Source organism: Ailuropoda melanoleuca, chromosome 13 (genome assembly GCF_002007445.2).
Source record: "Ailuropoda melanoleuca isolate Jingjing chromosome 13, ASM200744v2, whole genome shotgun sequence".
NCBI lineage: Eukaryota > Metazoa > Chordata > Mammalia > Carnivora > Ursidae > Ailuropoda > Ailuropoda melanoleuca.
The window spans coordinates 72,968,821-72,989,964 of record NC_048230.1 but is presented as its reverse complement, the minus strand read 5'-3'; the positions used below and the strand labels follow the sequence as shown (position 1 = coordinate 72,989,964).

Sequence of the window (21,144 nt, the reverse complement as noted above, 5' to 3'; positions counted from 1 at the left end):
AAAAAAAAAAAAAAAAAGAGGGGCACCTGGGTGGCACAGCGGTTAAGCATCTGCCTTCGGCTCAGGGCATGATCCCGGCGTTATGGGGATCGAGCCCCACATCAGGCTCCTCTGCTGTGAGCCTGCTTCTTCCTCTCCCACTCCCCCTGCTTGTGTTCACTCTCTATCCGGCTGTCTCTATCTCTGTCAAATAAATAAATAAAATCTTTTAAAAAAATAAAAAAAAAAAAAAAGAGTCGGAAGCTTAACCAACTGGTCCACCCTGGTGCCCCATTCAGTCTTTAAAAAGAGGGAAATCCCATCAGATGCTACAATATGCATGAACCTCAAGGAAATCATGCTAAGCAAAATAAACCAGCCACAAACAGACAAATACTGTATGATTCCACTCATATTAAGTATCTACAGTAGTCAAAATCATAGAGACAGACAGTGAAAAGATGGTTACCAAGGGCTGAGGGGAGAAGGGAAGGGGAATCAGTGTTTAGTGGGCATAGAATTTCAGTTTTGCAAGATAAAAAAGTTCTAGTCATCTATTGCACAACAACGTAAATACGCTTAACACTACTGAACTATATGCTTAAAAATCGTTAAGAAAGTAAATTTAATGTTATGGGTTTTTTTTTTTTTAACCACAATAAAGAAAAAAGAACACAAATACACACGCAAACCTTTGAGATGAGTGAAAGGAGCCAGACACCACCAGTCACTGTATGACTCTATTTGTATGAAATTCAAGAACGAGCAAAACCAGTCTACAGTAGTAGAAATCAGATTGGTGGTTACCTACGAGGCCAGAGTGTTGAGTGCCAGTCTTGGCCTATTAATAACCACTGTTGTGTTTGGACCGGCCGTGTGGTTCTTATGATTGCAAGATGCCCTTCAGCAACAACCATCAGGAAACTTTGAAAAGACATAAAGATTTATTACTTACGAGACCTGGAAATTACACAGGAAGCCTGGAACCACGCAGGAAGAGAGCAAGTGTGCACGGGCATGGGGTTCTGTTTTCACTGGACTGAAAGGTAGGGGGGCTAGGGTTTCATGGGCTCACTCTTCATTGCTGAATTTAAAACAGGATAGCAGGAATTTCAAGCGTGGGAAGAGGAAAAGGCAAGAGGACCAAATGGTCAGTTACGGAAATTAACCAAGATCTCTAAAACAAAGGAGGTTGTGGGAGCGGAGGCCACCTGGCTCTTATCCAGCAACATAGTGTTTGAGAAGTGGATGCCTCCTTGAAATGGATGCGTTGGCAATCAAAGCTAAAGTCAGGCACTTGCATTACAAAAAAGAAAAAAAGCAAAAACTGTCAGTTTACAACCCTCTGGGGGAACTTCCTGGGTGCAATCTGAAACTGGCCCCCAAATGCACTGAGGGCTGAGGGCTGGGAGAGACCAACGAAACCGGCCACTCCAGTCTGATAGACAGCGGTTTTATTTGTGTATTTATTTATTTACTTATTTATTTATAGAGAGAGAGCACAAAGGCAGGGGGCAGACAGAGAGAAACTTAAGCAGGCTCCACGCCCAGCAAAAGGAACTTATGTACAAGGTTTATCGTGGGTGGCAGCAAGACACAGTGGGGATCTGCCCCCCCCCACTGCCAAATCTTAAACATTTCTATAGTGGCCTTAACTGGGTTCAGTCCCATATACCGTACAAATGTTAACACCATATCACTATCTCCAGGCCACGTCCTTGGAGCAGCCTCGGGGAGCGGGAAAGGCAAGTGGAGCCCATATTCCAAGGACGGGAGGAGGTGTGGAGCTTCCCAGGGCCCAGGTTCAGCTCATGGATCAACGGGCAGTCACATCTTTTCTATGACCTTCCCCAACATCCTGGAAACACACACCTGCTGTCTGCTTGGGTGGCTCACACCCCCACCACACTGCCGTTGGCCATGCAGAGAATGTTTGTTGTCCCCCTCAAATTTTTATGTTGAAGCCTACCCCCTAGTGTGATGGTGTTAGGAGGCAGGGCCTTTGGGAGGTGATGAGGTCATGAGGGGGGAGTCCTCAGGAATGGGATTCGTGCCCTGTAAGAAGAGGCAGGACACAGTTTGCTTCCCTTACACAACTTTCAGGGCCTTCCAAAGAGATTGAATGGGAAGGAACAAGAGGGATCCTTCTATGTCTCAAGGTGGTGATTACACAGGCGTATACAGATATAAAAAGTCTAAAAGATTCAGTGAGCCCTGTGAAATGCTTGTGCACTTGCATACACTACATGCGTGTCATACCTCAATAAAACCTTCAAACGACACCAACAAGCATGTTACAGGATTTGACATAAAACAGGAAAAGGAAACGAGAAAGGCCAACCAAGCCACAGAACAGGACACATTGCAAATAGCAGAAAGTCAGGCTCAAGGACCTCAGAGGCTTTGAGCTATTAATGAGATATCAAATCCTCCCAAATGAAGAGAATGGCAAAAATGACGCTAGTTGACTTCCGAGGTTAGGCTGTAAAAAGCCATGCATCACTGCTTTGTTCCCTGGGGAACTGTGGGAATTGGTGTTTACAGACCGCTGGAAATCCTCACTGCCTTAGCTCCCAAGTTCACTGCTAGCTCCTGGAGAATCAGGAATCTGCAAGACACACAGGAAGCGCCATCAGTGATGACAGCTGCCTGCGGTTTGCAGGAGGTTTACGGAGGCGAGTCTGGGGACCCCTGCAACGCTCGCGTTCACCATCTGCTAATGCTCCCGCATCTGCCTCTCTCCATTTCTAGAGGAGAAACCATGCCTTTCCCTGTCCACCTTCCAAATCTAGTGCAAGCACCTCTCCTTGTCAGAGCCTAATCCAGAGCAACACTGGCAAGGAGCTCTGGAAAATGTGGTTCCCAGGCTCCCAGCCCTCCGATAAAGAGGAGAAGAGAGAAAGGAACGGAGCTAAAGCCTGACTGCATAAACACCAGTATTGCTGTATTTTTTAACTGGCGTTCATTTGATTGCTGATGAGATTGAATGTTTTCCCTAGACTTCCTTACTGTGTTTTCCATTTTGCAATAAACAATGAAGAAGCCGTTATTGTAACGAAGTTTCATTTCCTTGGGTAGGGAGAAATACAAAAGCCAATGTAAGTGTAGACATGTTTTGCTCACACCTCAGGAGACCCTGCGAAAATATGCTGGGCTAATTCCTGCAGCTAGTTACAGTCACTGCCTGCAACAGCCCAGCACACTGACCCTTCCTGAGCCCTTGCTGGGAGCCAGTGCCCCACCCACTATGCATGGGTACATGTTACAGATACGTGAGGACAGGGCTAATATTTTTGAAGCACTTTCTTGTGCATTTTTCCCTCTCCCAGTAGCCTAGGTCTAGTGCAGCCATCCCTTACCAAAGCTGGAGCCTGAGATTTGCTGCCTTGGACAGGGGGCTGGAGGGAATCCAGCTAGAACACGGATTATGTGTTCAGGAGAGGACTGAGGGTAGGAAAGTCCCTGCAGAAGAAAAGAAGGGGAATGCCTCCTCTTATGACTTGCATGAAGGGTGACAAGAAAAAGAGGGAGAAGGGCAGGAGTTGAGATGCCAGGGGCCCAGCACCCCCATGCCCTGAAGTCAGAACTCTGGGCTAGGGTGGGAATGGAGTATAGACACCCCAGGTATGTCTACAGCAGAAAGGACCATGCCTTGGCCTCCTAGGGTGTGCAGGGGGCCACAGGGGCCTTGTCCAACCTGGCTTCTGAGAAACGAATCAACAAGAGTGCAGTAATTGGCTATCTCCAAAAGTGGTGACAACAGACGACCCTAAGGAAGGTGGTATCTGGGAGCCCTATAGAGGAGATTTTGAATCCTGTCAATTCTGCTCCCTGTGGATGCCCGTGGGAGATAAATTGCCAGAATGTCCACGATTCTTTACCCCCTCCCTACATCTACACTACAATATGACTTTGCAGCTTCTCCCATCAAGAGGTACAATCCAGGGACGCCTGGGCGGCTCCGTTGTTAAGCGTCTGCCTTTGGCTCAGGGCGTGATCCCGGCATTCTGGGATTGAGCCCCACATCAGGCTACTCCGCTGGGAGCCTGCTTCTTCCTCTCCCACTCCCCCTGCTTGTGTTCCCTCTCTCGCTGGCTGTCTCTCTGTCAAATAAATAAATAAAATCTTAAAAAAAAAAAAAAGGGAGATACAATCCATTTTCCATCCCTTCAATCTGGTCTGGTCTGTGGCTTTCTTCAGCCAAAAGACTGCGGCAGAGTGACACTTCTGTGACCTTGCAACATCTGCTCTCTCTCAGCACTGCCCCGTCCTGTGAACAAGCCAGACTAGCCTCCTGGAGAATGAGAGACCACGTGGAGGAGAGCTGAGGGGGTCCGGGCGACAGTCTGCTAGCCAGCCTGCTGCTGATCTCAAATGCAGGAGCAATCCCAGTCAAAACCAGCTGAGATGAGAAGAACCATGGAGCTGAGTCCAGGCAGAACCGTCAACCCACAGAATCACCAGTCAAATGAATGGTGATTGTTTTAAGCCGTTGCATTTGGGGGGGGGGGCATGTTTCTTACACAGCAATAGCTAATCAATACAATACCTACCTATTCGAATAAATAAAATTAATTTTAATTAGCTCTCGAGAAGAAAAGAAAGAGCTGAGAAAGGAAACCAGGCAAATGTGCAGGCGATTAAGAAGGTCCCCTGGGAGGATGACAGGGAGGGGCTGGGTGTCCGGCAGAATTTTCTAGGCCTGTGGTCAGTTCAAAGAGGCTCCAATATACAGGTTTCCTAAACAGGAGAACAAGTAGAAGGAGCAATGGGATTTAGAAGACAGGACCAGCCACAACTCAGCAGACCCAGTACGAAGTGCTCAGGGACCAGGCCAGACCAACCTCCCCATGGCAGACACCAGGCCCTGAGACAGGACTCAGACCCAAGGCCCACCATCCTCTCCGGAAAGAAACCCCAGCCTCCTCTGCACCCAGGACCACCTGAAGTAGGAAGGAGGAAGGGAAGCATTGAAAGCTTGAACATTTTTGGTTTTTGTTTTGGGGCTTTTTTTTTTTAAAAAGAAAACTGAGTTAACCTAATAGAGAATGATGGCACCCCATATAAATGCTCATTCCACCTCATACGTGCAACCATATTTCATTCCTGTTTTATAGATCAGGAAACTGAGGCACAAGGTGCCCAAATGATAGTCATGATTGGATAAAGCCAAGATTTGAGCCCAGGTGTTTCCGCTAAAGAGACTAACAGAGCCCGGAAGAGCCTGGGATTGCTTTAATTGGCCAACGTGAGTAAGCTTTTCCTTTCTGATAGCCAGGATGATAGAGGCTCCCGAGAAAGTTACAGAACATTAAGAGGCCACAAACACGAATTTTTATATGATCTGGGTGTGTTACATTTGGACCCCAGGAAATGGAGTTTTCGAGAGTTGCCCACTCTTACACATTTAGGAATGGGGTCTGTGCCTTCCCCACACTGCCAAAAGGAGGCCTCACGGGGCTTACTTAAAAATAAATCCTTCTTCTTAAGCAAATGCCACCTCCTCTATTTCCTGCATATCATGAATAACGATGGCTGGTGTGTTCAGCATTTCCATTGCGCTGAGCCCTCACCCACATATCTTATAATCCTCGTAACACTTTTCTGAGGAGGGGATTACTACGATCCCCATCTTGCAGATGAAGAAACAAAGGCTCAGAGGTGGCAAGTGAGTTTGAAAGATCACACAGCCCGGAAGAGGCAGACCCCAGGACTTGACCCCAAGACTGGCCGACTCGGACACACACTAGTATGGGCATGCTCATTATCCTTCCAGGGTGCCCAGCACAGAGCCTCTGACAAGAGGTCATTAAGGTTTTGACAGAGCAATTACAGGAACCACTCGCTGTCCAAACACGCAACCCGGAAACCCCTCCAAACAGCTCCTTCCTCTTGCACCAGCAGCCTTATCATGCCATAGTAAAAACACTTCCCCCAGCAGCCTTGGTTACCAGAAGCAGAAACAGCCTTGCCCACAGGCCCCATTTCAATCTCCAACACCCACCAGATTGAAGAACGGTGGCCAGTCTTGGGAACCGCAGGAGGCACGTGTGCCCCTTGCAGTGATGGCCCCTACACACCTGCGTTCACCTCCGTGCTCCTGGCCGCTGGTGCTGTTCCTGGTCCTCTTTGGTGAGTGGAATCTGGGACAGAACAGGACCTGGCTGGTCCCAGAGAGGGGCACCAGGTGGTCTGGCAGGCCGGCGGTGGGGGGGGGGGCTTGACCCCACCAAGAAGGAATGGGGGGAGTGGGTAGCTGAGAGATTTCCTGATCCCAGCAGGGTGCAGATCCAGTGCCCCAGGAAGCAGAACTCCTTGGGAGTCAGCCCAGTGAGGTGAAGCTCCCAGGCTCTGGGCGCTCGCTGGCTGGGCTCTGGCTTGGACACCCATGTGCCCATGTCATATGCCACTTTGCTGTCCTCTTCTGCAAACAGGGCTGCTAACGGGGCGCTGTGAGTAACAAGTATAGAAATGATGAGGCTCAGCCCGGATCAGTGACATAGTTTGCAAAATGTAAATGTAAGTTCAAATGTAAACACAGGTTCAAAATTGTTGAGAACTTTATAATAGCAACAGCAGAGCATTAACACGAGTGTGGGGTCCTTCTAAACACGGGGCACTGTGTGACCACACAAACTGAACACCCATGAGCCAGCACAGGCTCAGCCTCAGAAATCTGGGCTCAGACCTCACCGCTGATTGCTTTAAGTTACTTCTCTCTGAGCCTCAGTTTCCCCCTCCATGAAATAGGGCTAATCATGGGACCCACCTCATGACTTTGTTTGGAGGATCCAACTCAATAATACCTCTAAGTTAGTACCTGGCACAATGGTAAGATTTAGTAACTGTTGGCTGTTATTATCATACGCTCATGTCCTCTAAGTCAGGATCAGCCTGATTTAGCTCCTGAGTCCTGGGGCTCCTGGGTCCAGCCCAGCCTCCAAGCCCAGAACCCTCTGATCCAGCAGGCAAGATACTTGCTCTCAGTGGGCTCACTCCATCTCCTGTCCATCTGGGCCCCTGTCCCAGTCCCTACTAAGACCCAGATTCTGTTCATCTCACCTTGGGTCCTCCAAGACAGTCACCCCTGGAGAGGCCCTGGTGGGCTCAGATCTGGGGCCAGACCTGGCTGCTCCCTCACTCTCCAGCTGTAATTTGGGGCACCACTTCGCTTCTCTGAGCTGGTTTCCCCCACTGTAAAATGTGAATTGTAATTCCTAGATACTCATTCCACAAATACCTCTGAGAATCCACTACATGTTAGAAACTAGGCTAGAAAGTCAGATGTCTAGACTACCCAGGATCAAATATTTTTGAAAAATACGGGTTTTATACCAGGCTTCCAAAAGGGAACCCCTCACCACCGACTGTGAAAGCCTGGTTGAAAATAGGTAGGAAGGAATCCCAGAGCTGTGGAGAGTGAGCTGCTCCAGCCCTGCAGACACGTACCCAGGACATCTCCCAAAGTCTATGCAATGACATGGAAGGAGAACCAAGAAGGCGACAGCAGGAAGAGGTGAAGGGCATGGGCCTTCTTTCGTTGAGGTATAATGAACATATAACGAATAACACATATTTAACATGTTTACTTTGGTAAGTTTTTTGGGTACTGGATATACTTCCCTCCCGTGAACTCATCACCAAAATCAATGTATCGAACGTACCTAACACCCACAAAAGTGTCCTTGTGATTCATCCTTGCCACTTCTCTTCCCCAGGCAACCACTCCTCTGTTTTCTGTCATTATAGATTGGTTTGCTTTTCCTGAAACTTTTTACAAGATCATGCAGTATGTACTCCTTTTTGTCCAACTTTTTCTCCTCAGTGTAATTATTTCAAGCTTCGTTCATGTTGTTGCACATAGCAAGAGTTCATGCTGTGGCTTTTTATTTCTACCCTCTGTATGGATAAGCTGCAGCTTTGTTTTTCCATTCACTTGCTGACAAACATTTGGCTGGTGGCAGTTCGGGACTGTCACAAATAAAGCATTTATAGACATTCACGTACAAGTCTTTGTATGGACTTATGCTTTCGTTTCTCTTGGGAAAATACCTAAGAAGAAAATGACTGGATCATATGATAGATGTGTATTTAACTTTTAAGACACGTCTAAACTGTTCTCCAAGGAGGTTGGACCATTTTGCATTCTCATCTGCCAAGTATGAAGATGATATTTCCTCTACATGCTTGCCAACACTTGGCATGGTCAATCTTTTTCATTTTAGTCATTGTTACAGGTGTCTAGAAATAGCTCATTGTGGTTTTATCTGTGAAGTCTGTACTGGTGTCACCTCTCTCATTCCTGAGTAGTAATCTGAGTCTGTCTCTCTCTCCCTCTCTCTCTTTCTCTTCAGTATGGCTATAGGTTTATCAATGATCAAAGATCAATAATGATCTTCTTAAAGATTTCATTCTTCTTGACTTTTCTCTATTGTTTTCTGTTTTTTACTTTGTTGATTTTCACTCAGATATTTGTGGTTTCCTTTCTTCTACTTACTTTGAGTTTGACTTGCTCTTCTTTCCTTGTTCTTCCTTTTTTTATTATTTTCTTTTTTTTTTTAAGAGACAAAGAGAGCACGAGCAGTGGTGGAGGGATGGAGCAAGAGGGACAGAGAGAATCCCAAGCAGGCCCCACAATGAGAGCAGAGTCTGACACAGGGCTCGACCCCGGGACCCTGAGATCACAACCCAGGCCCAAATCAAGAGTTGGACGCCCAACCGACTGAGCCAACCAGTTGCCCCTCCCTATTTCTTAAGGTAGTAACTAAGGTCATTCACTTAAGTCCTCTCTTCTTTCCTAACATTGTCATTTAATGCTATAAATTTTCCTACACGTCCCACAAATTTTAATGTTGTGTTTTCATTTTTATTTGGATCAAAATGCTTCCTAATTTCTCTTTCATTTTTGTCTTTAATTCATCTGTTTTTTGAAAGTTTGTTATTCAGCTGGTAAGTATCTCAGGGTTTCCTAGGCATCTGTCTGTTATTGATTCTAATTTAATACCATGGGGGTCAAAGATTATGCTTGAATTCTTCTTAACTTATTGAGACTATTTTTATGACTCAGAATATGCTCTATCTTGGCAAATGTTCTTTGTGCACTGGAAAAGAACTGTGTATTCTGCTATTTGGGGGGTCATAGAGTTCTATAAATGTCGATTAGGCTAAGTTAGTTGATGGTGCTTTTCAAGTCTTCTGTATTCATTCTTTCTGATTTTCTGCCTACACATTTTATCAACTATGAAAAAAAAGGATATTGAAATCTCAAAGCATAACTGTAGATTTGTCTGTTTCCCCCTGCCATTCTACTGGGTTTTGCTTCATATACTTTGAAGACCTGTTATCTGGTGCACAAATGTTCGGGATTTGTATGTCTTCTTGATTAATTTGCTCCTTTATCACTATGAAGTAACATTCTTTCTTCCTAGAGATATTCTTTGTTCTGAAATCTACTTTACTTGATATTAATACAGCCACTCTGGCTTTCTTTTGATTTGTGTTCATATGCTGCGTCTTTTTCCTTTTAACATATGTGCACCTCTAATATTTAAAGTGCTTTCTTGTAGGCAACAGGTAATCAGGTCTCACTTTTTTATCCAATCCAACAATGTCTGATTTTTACATGGGGTTAGACCATTTACATTCAAAGTGACTTTTTATAGGATTAGGTTAAGTTCTTATTACCTTCCTATTTGTCCTACTTGTTCTTTGTTCCTTTTTTCTCTTTTTCTGTCTTCTTTTGGTTATCGAATATTTTTATAATGTTATTTTGTCGCCTTCATTGGCTTATTAGCGATCACTCTTCATTTTGTTGTGTAGTGGTTGCTTTAAGGTTTATAGTATACATCTGTGATTTATCACCATCTACCTTTAAATGACAGCGTACCCTTTAGCATACAATATAGGAAACTTTCGAAGGTATCCTCGTCTTTCCCCCACTCCCAATCTTTATTCTGTTGTTGTCAGAACTTTACTTAAACATGTGTGAAAGCCTCACAATAGAAAGCTATTTGGTTTTTTGTTGTTGTTTTTTTAAAAAAAAAAAGATTTTATTTATTTATTTAACACAGATAGAGACAGCCAGCGAGAGAGGGAACACAGGCAGTGGGAGCGGGAGAGGAAGAAGCAGGCTCATAGCGGAAGAGCCTGATGTGGGGCTCGATCCCATAACGCTGGGATCACACCCTGAGCCGAAGGCAGACGCTTAACCGCTATGCCACCCAGGCACCCCGAAAGCTATTTGTTTTTATCATTTCAGGGCTTTGCTGTTCAGATTCGCTAGATGGGACCGGAGCACTTCTCTCTGAGTGCTCTTGTCTGTGTGTTCTACCCATTGCTCTGTCAATCATGAGGTTTTCCAGTTTGGTCGGTGGGAACAGCCACTATTCTCAGCTCTGTGCTGAGTGGAGGGCATCTTTCAGTACATGTGTGCAAGGTGCAAAGAAACTACCTGAGGCCAGGGAACAAAGCACCAGAAAGGATTAGAGAGAACAGCTCTAACTGGCTCACATCATGGTGTTTGAGGGTGGACGCCGCTAAAGTTGTCGGAACTAAGGACACCAAGGACAAAAGCAATCCCTAGGACTGAACATGAGGTATCACTTAGTCACAACTGTTAGGTGATTCTTAGAGAGGCTACTAGCACATGCCTAGCCAAGGACAGGAGGAAAGGGAATTTAAAATTCCACATCCCCTCCCCAGATCCTCTGAGAAGGGAATGTTTATCTCACCTCCCTACTCCCCCGCCTCCCTTGCAACTGAGAAACACCATGATATCCTGCAAACTTACGTCTCGGAGTGAGACGGAGTCATCCACCAGGCCTGATGGTCCCATACACCAGGGGAAACTTGAGGCACAAAGCTGATGACTTATGTTGAGCAGAACCTTAAGTCTACCTAATCTTAGTCCAAATCCTGGTCATGAGGCCAACTGAATATATGGTCCCCCTCACGTTTCTTCCTCTTTCAGTTTTCTCATCTGAAAAATGGATGTAACAACAATACCACCTCAGGGAGTTCTTGAGGGGAGCACCTGAGATGATGTTCATAACCCAGGTGTGAAAGAACTTGCATGGGAGGCCTCAACCCACTTTCTCGATGCCCATTTTGAGGCTAAACTCAGCAGTTCAATCCCCAAAATAGACCTGCTTCCCAACACACCAATGAGCATTGCAGTTTGGTGAAGAATTCACACTAGACATCTAAAAATAATATAATATAATATGTCAACTTTACTTCAAATTTAAAAATGTTTTTAAAGTTATACAACTGTATATGGTACATAAAATTTCTGGTATTTACTGTATGTAAATAATGCCTCAATAACGTAGTTTTTTTTAAAAAAAAGAATTCACAGGGGGGCACCTGGCTGACTCAGTTGGTACAGCATGTGACTCTTGATCTCAGGGTTGTGAGTTCAAGTCCCATGTTGGGCATAGAGATCACATAAAAAAATTTTTTTTAATTTTATAAAGAATTCACAGGAAGCAGGGAGGATGTTTACCCTAAACACCTCAGCACACACACTTTGGGCGATACATTTGAGGGCTGAGAGCAGGGGCTCCAGAAACAGATTGTCACATTCTTATTGGATGAGGTCTTAGTTTGGGTGGCCATAACAAAGTGCCAAAGACTGGTGGTTTAAACAACAGAAATGTATTTTCTCTTACTTCTGGAGGCTAGAAGTCTAGGTGAAGGTATCAGCGGGGTTGGTTTCTTCTGAGGCCTCTCTCTTTGGCTTGCAGATGGTCGTCTTCTCCCTGTGCCTCCACGTGGGCCTCCCTTAATGTGATCTGTGTCCTAATTTTCTCTTCTTATAAGGACGCCAGTCATCTAGGATTAGGGTCCACCCTCATGCTCTCATTTTAACTGAATTGCCTCTTTAAAGACCCTGTCTCCAAATGCAGCCACATTCAGAGGTACTGGGGGTTAGGACTCCAACCTATGAATTTGGCCAGGGAGACACATTTCAGCCCAGAGATAGTGATCCTGGGAAACTTACCTAGTCGTCTGGGCTCTCAGTGTTTTCTGTGTGGGTAGGAATAAGGCTGCCCATGTCACAGGAGCACTAGGAAGAATAAATGTGGTAATACACGCAGGGATTGGGACGTGGTGGGCACTTAAATGTCCTCTGTTATTTGTAAGTTCTCCATCCAATAGTTCTGTTCTGCCTCTCCAGCCAACTTCCCCATCTTTTGCACTTCCCTCCCCCAACAACGTCCCTCCAATGTCCTGAGCCGGCTGTTTGAACAAGCCAATTGTTCTTGGCCAGCTAATGACTAGATTGGGTCAAGCTCACCTCTGAGGGCTCCAGGTCCTTCCTGCTCAGCACAAAGCCTTTCCTCCTCTGTTGTAGGAGCCTCCAAGCCAAGCAATGGGAGTGAGCGGCAGGTGCTACAGCCCGAGGGCCCCATGCGGGTGGCAGAAGGTAACACGCTCCTACTGCGATGTGCGGTGGACAGCTCCTGCACGGATGACATGATGAAATGGGTCAAGGTGAGCCACCACCATCAGCAGGAGATTTATAACTTCAAACACGGCGACTTTCCTGGGGTGACGCCAATGATCCAGGGGACACGGGAGCCGCTTAGTTGTGACTATTCCATCTATATCCACAATGTCACCAGCAAGCATGCTGGAACCTACCACTGTGTGGAATTTAGTGACTTGAGTGAGAAATCAGAAAAGACACTGGAGAAGGGCACCTCTGTGCTTGTGAAGGGTAAGCATCAGGCTCTACGGGGCTTAGCACTTGTCTCCGATCTGTGTCCCTGTGGCAGCCGCCTTTACCCACAGCCGTGCTGGGCACACAAATCCCAGTGGCACACAAAATAAGTGTGTCTCACTCACACATGCACAGGCAGCTGGAGTGGTTCTGCCCCACGTGCCTCGTCCCAGGGCCATGTCTTATTGCACCTACCCAGAATACATCTGTGTCGTGGAGACGGCAGAAGCGAAGAGGACAAGTCCCAATGCCCCTAGCACATTTCTAGCTTCTAGTCACATAATGCCCACTAACACCCCGATTGGCTAAAGCAAGTCATGTGGCTAAGTCGAGACACTGTGATGTGTACCCTCCCCCCACAAGGCCATGGCAAGAGTAGGGGTGTACCATACTACGAGGAGAGTCAAGAAGGAGGGCTGATAATTTCATCTACTGCACACCCCACGTCATCAGTCATGCTATCTGTAAGTCCAGGGGCAGTACTCAAATCCTGGGTCTACCATTCAATAAGAACGTGTTCTTAAATCGGTCACTTCAGTTCTATACGGTCCAAGTGCTTACCTTGTAGAGTACGTGGCATAATTCCTACTTTGAGGGTCGGGTGATGAAATAGAAGAATGGATGTTTGTGGAACCCCCCTGTAGACTGCTGACAGGCAAAATATCTGCAGCAGGTGGCTGGGGGCAGGGGGAAGGGTTCATTTTCACTTGACACAAGCATGTCTGAAAGGCTTCTTGGGCTCCTTCCAAGCTGTGACAGGGGCCTTCTCTTGGTCCTACAGTCCTCTGGGTTTCCAACCGCAGAGGGATTTTCTGGGTCATCTCCACCACCAGACTGAGAACTTCCTCCCAGCAGGACATCTGTGTGTCTTGCTGAGCTCCGTTTTTCCCATCCTAATATCAGCACATAGTAGGTCCTGAGAACTTCTCTACTGAGTGAATCAACTTGAGAGTAATGGGGGGATGCAGAGGGAGTTGCTGAGTAGAGAAACCAGGGAAGAGGGGAGGGAGGGAAGATATGAGGGAGGTCATGAGCGGACAGTGGAGGAAGAAACGGAATCCAACAAGGCCCCTCTCTTTGGCTTCAGGAGCCGGGGACCCAGAGCCAGACCTCTGGATCATCCAGCCCCAAGAGTTGGTATTGGCAACCACCGGAGACACTGTATTTCTGAACTGCACAGTGCTTGGAGATGGTCCCCCAGGACCCATCAGGTGGTTTCGGGGGGCTGGTCCGAGCCGGGAGGCCATTTACAACTTTGAAGGCATCTCCCAGCCCAACGTGACAGCAGTCCAGGCCTCCAGCAGGGATTTTAGCATTCTTCTGCAAGATGCCTCTGCTGAGCGCACAGGGACCTACTACTGTGTCAAGTTTCAGAGGAAATTCAACAGACAGTACCTGTCCGGACCAGGCACCAGGCTGAGAGTAAGAGGTGAGACAGGTGGTCTAGGAGGCCTTGGGGGTGAGGGGGAGGCAGTCCACAAGGAACTTTCCATCCTGTCCCAAATAAGCCAGCTGTCCTCAGCCTCCAGCCTTTCCACAAGCCATTTCCTATGCCTGGAATTCTTTCTCCTTCCCTCTGGAGAATTCCTACTCATTCTTCAAGGCCCAGCACAAATAGCCCCTCCTCTGTGAAACCTTCTGTTTCTCCCAGGCAGAGTTAATTTCTCCCCATTCTGGGCTCCACAAAACTTTGTATAGGCCAACAGTGATTTAACAGCATCTGTTGAGTGTCTGTTTACTACTTTCCACTGTACCAGATGCTTCGGTTACTGCAAGGAATCAGACATTGTCCCTACCCCAAAGATGTCCCACAGGTCTACCTAGTCCCTCACAGTTGCAGGGTTTGACTTCTAGCCCCCAACCCAGGCAGACTCATCTCGATGACCCCAGGTCCTAGCACAGGGGCTCAGGAAGTGGCAGGACAGAAAGAAAAGGGGAATGTGAGACTGTCTCTCTTCCTTGCAGCAAACCCCACTTCTCCCCAAGAGACAGAATTCACCAGTGAACATGTAGACAGGATACTTCCATCAGGTGAGTGTACCTACCTCCTGTGAAGGTAACCAGTCCCCACAGGCAAGGGCTGCCACACATGTCTTGGCCATGGGAAGGGAGCAAGTCCTGACTTCTAGGGCCATCATCTGCCACCAAGAAAGTTCCCAGGACTTCATCTCAACTGCAGAACCAGGAAGCCAGAGAACCATGTTGAAGCTCAGTCAAAGAAAGGACTTTCTAACAGCCAGTGCTGACAGTTCAGCGGGCAGTCTTGCTTGAGAGATAGTGAGCTCCCTGTGAGCCAGTGCAAGGATACAATGTGAAACTATCCGTCACAGTGCTGGAGCACATGGCTTTGTCACCAGGCATCCTGGATTGAGCCGCTGTCTAACTGTGTGATTGTGGGCAGGTTGCTTCGCTCCTTAAATGGCTATTGTCCTGCTCTGTGAACAGTGGGGAGAAGGGATAAGAATCGGAAAGCCTACGTCACGAGGTCGTATATAGATCTGATGAGACTTACACATGCCAAGTGCCCAGAAGCGTGCATGTCACATCACCTCTTAACACTCAGGGGCGCTTGGGACTGGGGTGGGGTTGGGGGTGAGACTTGGGGTAGCAGCCCCAGATACTCCCTGTTGCTCAGCCCTGTTCCTGCCATTCTTGGGAGCCACCTGGTCCCATCACTTCTCTGACATATATGTCCCTGAGCAAATCATATCCTACCTTGCAAGTTAAGTTTAAGGACTATATTAGGCAATTAGGAAGTGCTTAGCTCCAGGTCTGGGGCAGAGGAGCTGAGCAGCCGATAAATGAACACAGTTTTCTATTACTATCAGAGTTCAGGAATGCTGCCACGATGAGCACATGTACAGGTAGGATATTGGGCAAAGCCTCTTCAGGCCCAGGACAGAGGGAGCAGAGGTCTGAGATCTCCTCTCTCGGTGTAGAAAGAATGTGGCCCCAGAGGTTTACAGCAGCTGGGCCAGACTTCCCTGTGGGGGCACTGAGGTCTGGACTGTTGGAGGATCACCCAGGGTCCCTCCTGAGCTCTCCCCTGTGTCCTCCAGACCTCCTGTCTGTGTTCACACTTGTGGTCCTGGGGCTGAAGACAACGACCTTGGCTGCACTCCTGCTGGCCCTGGCTGCCTGCCGGAGGAGGTTTCGGCAAGAAGACGTCAAGACCCCAGGCCCAGCAGGACTGGGCCCACTTTAGCATGGGGCATGGGTGAGGGGTCAGCCCCAGAGTGGGTCCTCTGAGTCAGAGAGACGCCAGCGCTCCCCAACCATTTCTGACTCCGATCTCAACCTCCAGATGTTCCCCAGGCTTCGTGGATCCCTATACCTGGTTTCCACTCACCTGGTTAAGTTCCCCACTGGGCAGTGACTGGGCTCCCTTCTGGTGTGCCTTGTGTGTCTCCCTTCACAGCCCGTGCAAGCCCTCCTGGTCCTTCAAGGCTTTGCCCGGCTGTCTTCTCAGGGCCCTGGTTCCTGCTACAGCCCCGTCTGGAGTGGCTGCTCCCTTACTCCCCTCTCCACATTTTCTCATCCTTCAAGATCCAACTCAGAGTCCTTTCTGGAAGGTTTTCCTAAGCATCTCTGAGCTTGCAGAGCCAGACTGCCCAGGCCCCTCCCTTTACATCCTTCTCTCCCGGTTTCCTGCCTTCTTTCCTTCCCCACTGTGGCTGGCTTGGATGGCTGTAATAGTTAAACAAACGCAGGTTTGGCAACTTCAACGAAGGTCTTAAATCACAGTGGCTTAAGCCAGAAGAAAACTGCTTTCTCTAGTAATAGCCAGGCATAAGCAGGCCGGCAATAGGAGACTCCTTGGTACTAAGACCTGGGATTCCTTGATATTGCTGCTACCAGATCCACATCCCGGGCAGCAATGAGAGGGAAGAAGGCAGTGAAGGAGAGTATGACCCTCCCCTTCAAGGGCACAGCTGAGAACTTCCCCATATCACCACTAATTGCCTGGAATATGGTCACATGGTCACAGCTAGCTGCAAGGAAGCCTGGGAAATGTAGTCTTTAGCGGTGTGCCCAGCAGTAATTTTTCACTAAAAAAACCAGAGGACAAATGTCATTAGATAACCAGTAATGTGTACATCCGTGGCATAGAGGCAGCTGCTTCCTTGCTCTGTGTGACACTTGAGTTCAATTCCCAGCTGACACAACACCTCTTTGTACCACCACCTCCACTAGGGAGTATAATCCAGAGCAGCAGTTCTCCAAAAGAGGAGGTTTTTTCCCCAGTGTACGTTTGGCAATGTCTAGGGACACTTCCGGTTGTCACAATTTGGGAGTTGTCACAACTTTGGGGTTGTCACAACTGGCTATCACCGTCTAGTGCGTAGAGGTCAGGGATGCCGGTAAACACCCTATAATGCACGGGACAGTGCCCACAGCAAAGAGTTGTCTGGTCCGAAGCATTAGTAGTGCTGGGGAGGAGAAGCCTGAGGTAGGGGGAAGTGTGACACGCCTGCCTTGCAATCCCGAAGCCCCCACTCCCTTCCGGTGTGCCCTTAGTGACTAATCATTCGCTTCACCTCTTGGACCCTCATGAATAATAATGCGGACACAGATCATAACGTGGACTTCTCTGCATTGTCAAAGAACGAATTCGGTTCATTTACCGAGGGCTTCGTATGTGCTGTGTGTGCCGTACACTCAGTACCTGCGAGCTCCTGTTTTTGTTTTCCACGTGAACATTTATTAGCACCTACTCTGTGGGGAAGTGCATTCGCCTGGCTGTTTTTCATTATGACAACAGAAAAACAGCTTGCCAAACCTAAGCCAAAGGGGACCTTAGTATAGTCTGAGAATTGCATAAATCACTGAATAGCCAGACATCAGAATAAGAGCCCCGTGCCAGAATATATCCATGGCCTAATCTCTAGAACTTGTGACTACGACCTCACATGGCAAAAAGGACTTGGCAGCTGGAATTAAAGATCTTGAGATGGGAGTTTATCCTGGATTATCCAGGTGGGCCCTGAATGCAATCACGAGTGTTCTGATGAAGCAGAGACAGAGGGAGATTTGACACCGAGGATAAGGCAGCAACGTGACCACAGAGGCTGCGATGGGAGTGATGTGGCCACAAGTTAAAAAGCGCCGGGAGCATGCAGAAACTGGAGGAAACCACAACAGCTCCTCCCCAGAGCCTCCCTCTCCCAGAGGGAGCAGGACCCACTGACACCTTGTCTCCTGTGCAGTGCTGCTGATTTCAAACTTCTGGCCTTCAGAATGATGAGACAATAAATTTCTGTTGTTCTAAAGCACTCAGTTTTGTGGTCATTTTTCACAGCAGCCCCAGGAAATGAACAGCAGGGAAGGAAACATGGAACTGAGCCTCTGCAAGAACTTCTCTGCCCCCCCAACCTCCTGGACTTGCTGGGCCCTGCGGGATACAGTCCCTGCAAACCACCACCCTCCCCAATCGCATCTCCCAACACCACCCCCTAAACTGACTCCGCCCCGACACCGAGCCAGGTACTAATCAGTGTGCAGAGAATTAAAGAGAAATGTCTGTTCTCTCAGAGCATACCTACTACTGTGGGAAGACAGACAATAAGCAAGTAAATGTAGATAAGCAACATGTCACATGATGGTGAGTGCTAAGGAATAATACGGCAGAAGGGGGGGAGCGGGGATAGGGAGGTGTGCCAGAGCAAGGGAGAGGACATACATTTTCTTTAGGATGGTCAGAGGGGTCCTTACAGGTAAAGTGACATTTGAGCAGAGACCTGAAGGGAGTGAGTAGAGAGACTCATAGATATCGAGGCAGGGGGGAAGCATAATAGACATAAGGAACAGCAAGTGCAAAGGCCCTGAGGCAGGAGTGTGCTTGACATGGCACAGGAAGCATAAGCACCAAGCAGGTGCTTGGAACATGTTAGACCCCTGTAACATCTGAGAGGGTGTAGAGGGTAGAGGTAAAATCAACAGTCTTGGGAATCTACTCAGATTCAAATTCCAGTTCTCCTATTCATGTCTTGGGTGAGTTCTCTCGGAGTGTCTTGGTTTCCTTATCCATAAACTAGTAATGACATTAGCATCTCCCTTCATAGGTCATTTTGTAGTTGAAATGCATGGGGGCTTGTAAGGCATTAACTGTGTCAGGCCCAGTGGATGTGTGGGTGGGAGCAGTCCCCAAAAGAGGTGGAGAGGGTGCCGGCAAATAAAACAAACCATGGGTAGCTCAGGGCCCTTGGTGGGCACTCAGGACAACCTGCTGGTGACATTGAAAGAGTGAGAAAGGAACTGCAGTCAGAGCTGCTCAGTGCAGTCCCTGCCCTGCTTTGAGGCCTGGAGCCCTGCACAGGCAAGATGCCCGACCAAAGACAGAGAAGGGGGGTAAGCCCCAGGCCACAGCTCCCACCACAGGCTCATCCTGCTTGAGCCTCAGGATCTGGACCTCTGGAGGTTAGTGGCTGTACTCCAGGTCTCTTTAAATCAGAGTGTCTGTTTCTTCCTGCCTAGTCTTCTGTTTTCTCCTTTCCTGCTCCTCTTCTTTCTCTCCTTCCTTCCCCACCGATGGTTCTTGGCCTCTCTTCTGTCTTCCCCAGAAAACCCCTATCAAACCTGCCCAGGCCTGGCCTCCATGGCACCCCCCAATGAGAGAGATGGGTCTGTTCACATTGCTCTCCTCGGGCCTCCAGGGGCCCCCACTTGCTCCTGCAGAGAAGGCCCAGAGCTAGAGGAAGAGGAGGGAGAGACAGAAGTTTCCTGCATCTTGCCACCCTGAGGATGGCAGCCTTGAGGGTTCTGTGCTGGAGTGGGTCAAGAGGGGGTGCCAGGCCTGGTCAAGGATACCCCACTACCACCCATAAGAAACGCACACACAGCCCAGAGTGCCTCTGGTTCACTGGCCTGGGAGTGGGGCAGTGGGGGGACGGCAGGTGCCAGACCCAGTCAGGCAGAGTGTTACACATTTCTAATCTATCTAGTTGGTGCTATATAATGGCACTTTACTCCACACATCAGTCCCAACCTTGTTTTTTTGGCTCAACATTCGAGATTTATCCAGGTTGTTTACCTGTAGCTCTAATTCCTGCATCTTCACGGCTATACGGTACTCCAGTGTAGCAATACATTACCTCTGTGGTCCTCTTGATGTAAGAGACCTGAGTTGTTCCATTCTCTCACTATCGCCCACAGAAATGATGTCGTTGCGTCTCCTGGTGTGCGTATGCCAGCATTTACGTGGGGTGAACACCCACAAGTGGAGCTGGCAGGGGATCTAGGTTTCGTGTTTCTTCAACTCCACTAGGTTTGCCAAGTTGTATTCCAGTGCCTTTGAGCACCACAAAGGAAGGTCCCTCCACCCACACGTCCTTCCAGGACCTCACACAGCTGCAAACTGGCTTTTAATAACCTGAACTTAGACCCTAACTCATTTGACATATAAACTTAAAGTATTCTTTTTGCACAGTTTTAAAGATACACCAAATTTCCCAGGAATGCAACTACCATGTCACTCAAGGGAAGACTGAACTTTGTGTTGTTCAAAACTTTATTAAGGTGTTTTTTTTCTTACCATTTTGGAAAATTAGGTCACCCACAGCGACACACTTTCAATATTTTAATCACACGTAAAACAGCCCTGTACAGGGGTGCCTGGGTGGTTCAGTCAGTTAAGTGTCTGAATCTTGATCTCAGCTCAGGTCTTGATCTTGGCTCAGGTCTTAATCTCAGGGTTTGTGAGTTCAAGTCCCACGTTGGGCTCCAAGCTGGACATGGAGCCTACTTAAAAACAAACAAACAAACAAAACAAAACAAAACAAAAAAGCCCTGTACATAGAGGCAAGTCCCTAACTGGCTTATTTTGTCTATTATATTTACCCCTGAGAATTGAAACATGGATCATTTTATTCCAAATTATTTCTCCTTTATTTCTCCAGTTAGGGCATGATGCTGATTTTTTCAACATGTGTAGGTCAGTTTTATTATCTCTGAATGCCATTTAAGGTAGTAAAAGGGTGACAGAAAATTTTTTTTTTATGAAAAAGGGGGTGTGGATCTGAGAAGGCTGTGAACACTGGGCTGGCCCAGCTCCCATCCCCCACCTTGTTTAAAAGCAGCCCCCGAGGGGGCTGGCAGAGGCCTGCCTTCACCACCCAGCTGTGAGCCCAGCCCACAACCATGATGAATACTGAGGGCAATGTCTTTGCAGCCACCTCACTTGCGGAATGCACTCTTATGGGTCAGAGGGGTCAGGCCATTTCTCCCCACCACGAAGGCATCCGTTTTATGGCAAAGGAAAAGTTTTATTTATTGAAATTAGATCATCTCCTAGAGTCAGCTCACCACTCATCACGGGTCCAAGTACCTGCCCTGCACCCTCGTCCTCAGAATCTGACCTTGAATTTCTCATCTGGACGCTCAGATGCTTGGTTTCATTCATTCACTCCTTCATTAATTCAGCAAAGGATCATTAAGTGGCTATT

General features: G+C 47.8%; 1 protein-coding gene across 2 annotated transcripts; it reads left to right on the top strand.

Moving 5' to 3' along the window:
- Positions 1 to 5,890: 5,890 nt before the first annotated feature.
- On the top strand, positions 5,891 to 17,976 carry SIRPB2 (signal regulatory protein beta 2). Of its 2 annotated transcripts, none has more exons than XM_011217101.3 (5): positions 5,891 to 6,111; positions 12,335 to 12,700; positions 13,791 to 14,132; positions 14,669 to 14,734; positions 15,763 to 17,976. In XM_011217101.3, the coding sequence occupies exons 1-5, from the start codon at positions 6,045 to 6,047 to the stop codon at positions 15,906 to 15,908; spliced, it is 987 nt and encodes a 328-aa protein (XP_011215403.1). In that variant the 5' UTR covers positions 5,891 to 6,044; the 3' UTR covers positions 15,909 to 17,976. The 2 variants fall into 2 exon arrangements, with proteins under 2 accessions (XP_011215403.1, XP_011215404.1); XM_011217102.3 differs by lacking the exon at positions 5,891 to 6,111 and adding an exon at positions 8,590 to 8,736.
- Positions 17,977 to 21,144: the final 3,168 nt, after the last annotated feature.

What these genes read in the sequence shown, in the direction of transcription:
- SIRPB2 (XM_011217101.3), top strand. Translation starts at nt 6,045, where the DNA reads ATGGCCCCTACACACCTGCGTTCACCTCCGTGCTCCTGGCCGCTGGTG. An exon ending in GCTGTTCCTGGTCCTCTTTG is followed by an intron (nt 6,112 to 12,334) that starts GTGAGTGGAATC and finishes CCTCTGTTGTAG; the next exon opens with GAGCCTCCAAGCCAAGCAAT. An exon ending in AGACAGGATACTTCCATCAG is followed by an intron (nt 14,735 to 15,762) that starts GTGAGTGTACCT and finishes TGTGTCCTCCAG; the next exon opens with ACCTCCTGTCTGTGTTCACA.